General features: G+C 45.9%; 1 protein-coding gene across 1 annotated transcript; it reads left to right on the forward strand.

Annotated features, from left to right (window-relative positions):
* The first annotated feature begins 4593 nt into the window (after nt 1-4593).
* LOC128734358 (toll-like receptor Tollo) lies at nt 4594-8544 on the forward strand. The gene has a single exon (XM_053828520.1). The coding sequence runs from the start codon at nt 4594-4596 to the stop codon at nt 8542-8544; it is 3951 nt and encodes a 1316-aa protein (XP_053684495.1).
* Nucleotides 8545-8777: the final 233 nt, after the last annotated feature.

Consider the following 8777-nt stretch of genomic DNA (forward strand, 5'->3'; position numbering starts at 1 on the left):
ACTTAATTATTTTTATAGCAATCAGTTTCCAGAAATATAGCTTATTCTTAGACCTTTCCAACGATATATTTAGATTTTAAAAATTCTTTTTGAAATGGAAGTTATGGGCGAATGTCAAAAAGGCGGCCCAGCCACGACGACATTCCCCTACATTATAAGAATGAATTCACAAAACATTCACTATGTGCTGACAACATTTTGATTCGCATTTTTGTCAATGTTGGGCTATATTGTCGGCGTGGGTAAATAGCTTCGGCGGCGTGGGAAAAAGGACCTAGGCGGCGCGCCGGGTCTAAATCATCAGCGGCGGCGGCGCGTACAAAAGTGTGGGCGGCGCGGCGCACATCTCTACAACAAACCGTAGAATCCATCGACTCATCCACCAGTGAACGATATGATTTTGGCTGCTATGCCTTTTACTGCGCATCGTCAGTCGGTCAGCGGCTTTCGTTGGCGATATATCGGCAAGCAGCTAGCTTGCGACACATCGGACAAGCAGCTTTCGAGTCACATCCGTGGCATAATTTTAAAAGTTGTATTTGAAACATTGTTTGCCTTACGGTGCACATCGTCGTCAGTTGGTCATGTTCATCGGCTGCTGAGGAAAGGAAAGTATGCTGAGCGTGTTGGAGCTGGAGCACTCGTCTCGCTGCCGTGATGGAATATCTGGCTGCTGAAGTTCTGGAATTGGCAGGAAATATGCTGCTCGCGACAACAAAACGACCACAATTATGCCACGTTACTTGCAGTTGGCCACTTGGACTGGTATTTCATCGTGACTCATGACCATACACAAACGGTTTTGTCGATCGGATAGTTGCTGAGGCTTTCTGGTTGGTCTGTTGCAACAAGCCGTGCCTGGTTAGCGGTTATCGGTACTACAATTTACCGAAAAGAGAATTACATTAGGTGCGTTAGTGCAAATTTATTGCAAGTTAGAATTATGATCATTAAACAATCCTTTTAAGGATCACACAACGATTGAAGAGTTTATTATATTTTCTTGCCCAGTTAATGCCATAATAACACAGGCAACGAGGGAAACGTTGAACTTTTCGCTGTTGCGGACGACCAACAAATGACGGAATAAGTTTACTGGTCACGTGACATGTTCTGCCACTTCCAAAACGTCTGCAACTTGTAAATGCTTTATCATCAGTGTTCTTCTTTTGTAAACTGAAGAAAAGTTTTGCCCAAAATTTCAGCTTTTTGAAAACTCGCGCGTACCGTCTACCGATTACCAGAGGAAAAGCACTATTCAACGTAGAAACAGATCATGAAAATTTATTTACTGTTTGGTTTAGTGTGACTCCAAAATCGGTTGAGGATTGAACGTATACAATGTTACTACTTTGATAAATGTTGCGTATGTAGGTTGTATACATAAAGAATAGTATTATTACATACATGGATACATCCTACTATCGCTACAAAGAGACTTGCGTAGTCCTAAGACACCTCTGCGGTCGTGTCTTGTGCACAACCTCTCAGATTTGTCTACAGTTTCCATATAACATATTGATGTGTTCTGCAAAGTTTTTCAGTATATTATTACAACAAATTTTGCAAGGATAGAAAAATCCTATTTCTCATAAATGAAAAAATCATTGAAATCAGTTTTTCTATTTTAGCTGTTTTTGTAGTTGTTGTATGACTTTTTCCTGTTTTGCAAAGTTGTACAAATAGTCAAAATACACAACATTGCGGAATATAGTATACCTCTCTTTATGCTTGTTTGGGAACTATAGAACTTTTACTATAAAAATACCCTAATTTTAACCCCGAATTACTCGCAAGAAGGCATCATTTTATTCAAAAACTCTCCCCAGAGAATGGGATACCTAGTTTCAAGCAGGCTTAAAAGTATTACAAATCATGTTTAAAAGCACAAAAATTAAACAAAATTTACAAGCTGACAAAATCGGGATATAAAGCTGATAAAATCGGGGGTAGACAAATTCGGGAGCGGACAAAATCGGAACATTACAGTTTTTAATTCAATTTCCTAAAAATCGACTACTCGAGTTGAGTGATCGGAAGTACGTTCAGGGTATAAAGTTAGTTTTACATAGCATATTGGAAATTTTCGTCGCCATGGTATGGTAGACAATATACTGAAACGAATCATCATTTAGTGCTGAAATAAAAATAAATATTTCAGTTTTGTTAGGCGAAGTTTTTGTATTGTAAAACAATAAAATTAGGATGGAAACAAAGATACAATTTGGGCAATATTATAATAGGTCATTTGAAGGAAAAAATGCACAGCCGTAAAACACGAAACCAGTACTGTTTTATGCCCCTCCTCAGGTAGCCCAGATATGTTTATAACTATTTGTTTTTTTTGGTCGGAACGTCAACGACTACAAAACAGGCTGATGTTTTCAGTTCATCGCGCACAATCAACCTAATTGCTGTTAAGTCCAGCCATTTCACCGAGTCAAATCGTCCAATCATTCCGTATTCAAATTGCCCAATCAACCGAATGCAAATTGCACTCGATACCGTACCGGTCCACGGCGGCAGCATCAACATCAGCAGCAGCGGCGCTCGAATACGGAGCTCCAATAAACAGAAATCCATCTTCCAATCAAGCCATATAAGCCTCATTATCATCTTCATTACGGCTAAAACTCATCTTGCCTTATCACCACCGGACCGCTCTCGGTTCCTCGTACCCGACGAAATTCGTCGAAACATTCATCATAAATCGATAAAATATTCAAAACCTGCATTCAAACCTTAAAAAAAACCTTGGCCCTGTTTCTCGCCCCGAGGTTCGATCCGGTGCGGTGGTGATACTGCTGCTGGTTATAATTAAATTTCTCCATCTTTATGATCCGAAAATTAGCCTCCTAGCCGGTCGCATCGCACAAAACAATTCCCTGCCAGGCGGACCCGAGCGCACAAAATTAATAACATGAGACCAGACAAAAGTTCTTGTTTCTACTTTTTCCTTTTTGCTCAATGGACTCCTTCGGGTCTTAAGAAAGTAAACAACTCTGCCTTCTTGGCTTCCAAAACAGATTTCGTTCGCTGGCTGGCAGGCAGGCAGTCAGGCAGGCAGGCATGCAACTTCAAAACTTAAACTATCAGGTATCCCGAACCTTCCGAGGGATGGGAAAAACTGAAACAGTTTACATTGGTGTTTCCATACTCTACTTCACTCTTTGGCATGGTTTCCCTCTCCTCCGCCTGCCGACCGGTGCGCGCTCTATTCCCACCGGGTACCCTTCGAAGTTCCGAAAAGTTCAACTTTTTGTTCTGCTGAAATTGCATTGCATCTGTATAGTCCTGGCTTGGTCCTGAACACGGACTGCAACAGCAGGGCTTCGATTCGTTCGAACCAGAAAGAGACGGAACGACGACGAAGGGACGAAGGATCATACGAAAGAGGACACTTGATGAGAGGACCCTCGTCGTCGTGGAAAAGTAGGCTAGACAAGGGCCGAAAAATTAAACACGGTCACAGTCACACAGCCCGTCCGTCGGCCACGTTACGTTACGAATATGGAATATGGCGAACAAGGCAAACGACGAAAAGTGCGCGCCGATGATGATGGTGAGAGATGAGAGTGATGGAGGCTGTGTATGCACGCATCATTCATCAGTGGAATGAATGAGAGATGCAGCGAGACAGTTTTGTTTGTCGTTGAATGAACAGAACAGACTGCTGCCCATCAGGGTGAAGCGAGAGAGTGAGTCGGAATCGAGTGAGAGGGAGAAAAGGAATCGGAAATTCATTCGATTTCCCCTCCGATGGTGAGAGAAGTATGAACGACGGTGAGAGAAATTCATTGGCGTTTGCTTTTCTTTCTCATTCATGTTTCCCCCTCCAGTTTCGGTTTCATTGTGACCGATGTAGCGAGCATGTTTATCCAAATTTTCTATCTTGATGCCGAAATCTGAGAACTTTACTTCAGTTACACCATCGACACTCCTCGGAATAGGACGCAATACCGATTCAGTCCGGTTCTCGTGCATTTGAAACGATACAAAATACTTTAAGTTAATCCTCCAAATCTATTCCAAGTGGCGAGATACAACATCTGAAATCCAGCTAAGGGTTCTGGACCGCGTCTCGTTAGTGTTTTGACAAGTTTTTCCTCAAATGGCTGGCGACGACGGTTTCGGTGCAATGCCAAGTGTGTGATATGTACTGCTCTGTATGTTACGCAAGAGATAAGAGCTGTCTGGTGTGCTGATGCTGAGAGAAATGAGAAGATTAAACACAACGTGTGACTTTGAAGCCGATTATTAAAAAGTGGAAGAAGCAACCGAGCACAGTAAAGTGTGAGAAATAACCATCTGTGCAGATGGCTGGTGTGTGATTCGACATGATCCAGTTGGTCTTTGAAGTTTGAGAAGCAAGTCAATATTTTCAAGTGAGAGATGAATTTAGCAACGAAGAAAAGTGTATGTTAAAAGAAGCAAGTTCAAGTGTGCCGAGCGACGTTCGTTCGTTTAACCCGATATAACCCAACCAAGCCAAAAATTGGCACCTTCATGATTGGCTAATGTGTGCAGATTTCTACGTTCTCTACGTTCCTATCAGTCGACTATAGAATCGAAACTAAGAGTCTATCCCGCGCTATGGATTTCCCAAAGAGTCTTCTATTTCTCATGCTGGTGGTGGCGGCTGTCAGTGCCAGATCGACCCTTATGAGCCGAATGGATATCGCTCCTAGAGGATGCAAATGGCAACGAGTGCTGGACGAGAATGCCGAGGACGAAAACACCGTGACGACGGTTCTGTCCTGCAAGCTGAAAACAATTGGCGGCACCGATACGTTGATGCGTAATTTGAGCTCCTATCAGATCGAAAGAATCAATTCGCTGAAGCTCGAGTGCAGTGATATTCTGTTCTTCGAGAGCTCGCTCGAAGCCAATCAGCATTCGGGGGCCTTCCTGGGATCGCTGAAGCGCCTTCGTGATCTAAAGATTGAATATTGTAAAATTAAGTATGTGCCTTCGATGGTCCTGTCAACGCTGAGGGACCTTCGGTCGCTTTCACTGCGAACCCACAACACCGACTGGTCCGCTATGAATCTGGAATTTCACCCGGAAAGTTTCCGAGGGCTGACGGAGCTGAAGCGGCTCGACCTGGCCGATAACAACATCTGGAGTTTGCCGACTGACGTATTCTGTCCACTGTTCTCGCTGAGACAGCTGAATTTAACCAAAAATAGGCTTACCGACATTTCCCAGCTGGGATTCTCCGATTGGGGAAATGGCCCAACAGCACCGGGAAAAGCATGCAACACTGGACTGGAGGTGCTGGATTTGTCCCACAACGACATCCTGTCACTGCCCGATAACGGATTATCGTCGCTGCGGTCGTTAAATGTTCTGCTAATTCAGGACAATTTGCTCACTTCGTTGGCTGACCGCGCTTTTGTTGGGCTGGGATCGCTCAAAGTGCTTAACATGTCAAGCAACAAACTGGTGGCTTTGCCACCGGAACTGTTCCAGTCCCCACGTGAACTCCGACAGGTTTATCTACAGAACAACTCGCTATCCGTGTTGGCCCCCGGCCTGCTGGAGGGCTTGGACCGTCTCGAAATACTAGACCTTTCACACAACGAACTGACATCGGAGTGGATCAATCGTGACACCTTCGCCGGCCTGAAGCGTCTCGTCGTTCTGGACATCAGCCACAATGGGCTGACGAAAATCGACCGACACGTATTTCGTGAGCTGTACAGTCTACAGATACTGAATCTGGAATCGAACCTCATCGAAACGATTGCCGACAATGCATTCAGCGATCTGAAAAACCTCGTCGCCCTAACACTGTCCCACAACAAGCTGAAACGAATCGACCAGCACCACTTCAGCGAACTGTACGTCCTCAATCAACTGTACATCGAGTCGAACAGCATCGAATCGCTGCACTCGCGTGCACTGGAAAATCTCACCAATCTGAACGACCTCAATCTCAACGACAACCGGCTGACGGAAATCCCGGAAGGGCTGGGAAAGCTGCGCTTCCTCAAATCGTTGGACCTGGGCAAAAACCGTATTGTCACCGTGAATAATGCATCATTCGAGGGGCTCGAACAACTGCTCGGCCTTCGGCTGGTGGAAAACCGGATTACCAACATTTCACGGGACGCATTCGTAACCCTGTCGTCGCTGCACGTGCTAAACCTGGCATCGAATCAGATTCGCCACATCGATCAGTCGGCCTTCAGCTCGAATCCCACCATCCGGGCCATTCGGCTGGACAATAACGATCTGGAAGACATCAGCGGAGTGTTTACGTCGCTTCCGGCGCTCGTCTTTTTGAACGTGTCGGATAATCAGATCCGGAACTTTGATTACAGCCATCTGCCGACGTCGCTCGAGTGGTTGGATATGCACCAGAACAACATCACGGAACTGGGCAATTATTACGATTTAAACAATCTGCAGATTAAGATGCTGGATGTGTCGTTCAATCGGTTGGTCACCGTGGATAATAAGAACATTCCGGACAGTATCGAAACGCTGTTTCTCAACAACAACGTGCTGGAGGAAGTAACGGCTGGAACTTTTCTGAACAAGAAGAACCTGGAAAAGGTGGTGCTGTATGGAAATTATATTAAAAAGCTGGAGATTGGGGCGTTGGCGTTGACACGCGTTAGCGACGACCGCGACATGCCCCAGTTCTACATTGGGGACAATCCGATCCACTGCGATTGCACGATGGAATGGTTGCAGGGCATTAATAAGCTGTCACATCTGAGACAGCACCCGCGGGTGATGGATTTGGATACGGTTATGTGTACGATGGAGCACGAGCGGGGAGCGTCGATCCGCCCGCTGATGGATCTGAACTCGCACGATTTCCTGTGCCAGTACGAGACGCACTGCTTTGCGACGTGCCATTGCTGTGATTTCGACGCGTGTGACTGTAAGATGACCTGTCCGGATCGGTGCAGCTGCTATCACGATCACACCTGGAAGACCAATATCGTGGATTGTGGTAGTGCCGATTACACCGAAGTGCCGGAACATATTCCCATGGATGCGACGACCATCTATCTGGATGGGAATGAACTGAAACAACTGGCAAGTCATCAGTTTATCGGGAAGAAGAAACTGGAAGTGCTTTATCTGAACAATAGTAACATTGCGAATGTGCATAATAGGACATTTAACGGAATACCGAGTTTGAAAGTGTTGCATCTTGAGAACAATTACATTGAAGAGCTTCGTGGTTTCGAGTTTGATCAGTTGAGCAATTTGAACGAACTGTATTTGGACCATAATACGATCGGTTACGTGGGTGAGAAGACATTCGAGAACTTGAAATTCCTGGAAGTGATCAATCTAAGTGACAATAAGATCAGTGAGTTTTTGCCCTGGCAAGCGCTGGCTGCGGCTTCGGAAACCGGATCGTTGAACAAAGTTTCGCTCGAAGGCAACCGGTGGCGTTGTGATTGTGAATCGTTGCACAAACTGCAACGCTGGATTAGAGACGTTAATGGTGACTTTGACATTAATCGAATGATTTGTGCGGACAATAGAGTGGTTGGTGATGTGATAAGCTCGTGCGAAACTCGGCTGGAGTTCAGTAATGAAGTTGCGCCTCCGGCAGTGCATCGGACTGTGCTGATGGGCCACGGATTGATTGGCGGTGGTTATGTGCCGCTGCTGGCGGCAATTGTTGTGGCCATTATTGGAATGGCGCTGGTGGTTGCATTGGCGTGTGTTTTCCGTCAGGATGTTCGTCTGTGGGCTCATGCCAAATATGGAGTCCGACTAGTTAAAGATCCTATAATTACGGCCGACAAGCAGCAAAATTGTGACAAACTGTACGACAGCTATGTAGTGTATAGCATCCACGACAACGAATTCGTAGGCCGGCTGCTGGGCGCGGAACTTCAGCATTACGGCTATGCCGTTTGCCTGCATCATCGTGACGTGCATTCCAGTACGTTCCTCTCGGATTCGCTGCAAAGTGCAGCGGATGCTTCGAAGAAGATAATTCTGGTGGTTTCGATGAATTTCCTGCAAAACGAGTGGTCTCAGCCGCAGTTTCGAGTGGCGCTCCAGTCGGTAATCGAAAACATCCGACCCGCCTATAGGAGGCACAAGATCGTCATTGTACTGACTGCGCCTGTCGAGTTGGTTGCCATGGATCCCATCATGAATCTCCTGATACGAACCTGTACCGTAGCTTGCTGGGGAGAGCGTAAGTTCTGGGACAAACTGCGGTACGCTCTACCGGACGTCAACAAGGACAAGGCGCTGAAGAAACTCGGCGACATTACGCGAAGTCCCAACCTGCGGTACACTCCGGCTCCGACCGCTCTGGACCAGTGGTGCAAGATGGCCCATCCAGGGATGGCCGTCCCGGTTGCTGTGCCCCAAAGCACCCCCTCACAGAGTACCTGCAACACGGAGGACGAGTCGTCTTCAGCGTCTTCGCAGCATTACGAGGCTCCCATGAGTCAGCACTACAACATGAGCCGGTCTAGTGCCTCGCTTGGTCACGTGTACTCCACGATACCGGAGACGCCCCAGCTCGGGCGCAACGGAAGAGCTTATTTCGTGTAAGATATGGCCTGTGAACTGGTAGACTACCAACTTGTTTCTTAGTTGTACACTTGAACCTTTAGTTACTATGTGAAACATGTGTATATTTGTACAAAAATAAAACACAAATCTCTTAGTCATGTTATAGATCGAGTCAATTCAGTTTTTTCTCTTTCGCGAGTATAAGATGTTACGCAACGTTACACTCATTACACACACAAAAAAGAAAAAGAAACAAGGCAGCGAAATTTTTA

This window comes from Sabethes cyaneus, chromosome 2 (assembly GCF_943734655.1).
Source record: "Sabethes cyaneus chromosome 2, idSabCyanKW18_F2, whole genome shotgun sequence".
In the NCBI taxonomy this organism is placed as follows: Eukaryota; Metazoa; Arthropoda; class Insecta; order Diptera; family Culicidae; genus Sabethes; species Sabethes cyaneus.

What these genes read in the sequence shown, in the direction of transcription:
- LOC128734358 (XM_053828520.1), top strand. Translation starts at nt 4,594, where the DNA reads ATGGATTTCCCAAAGAGTCTTCTATTTCTCATGCTGGTGGTGGCGGCT.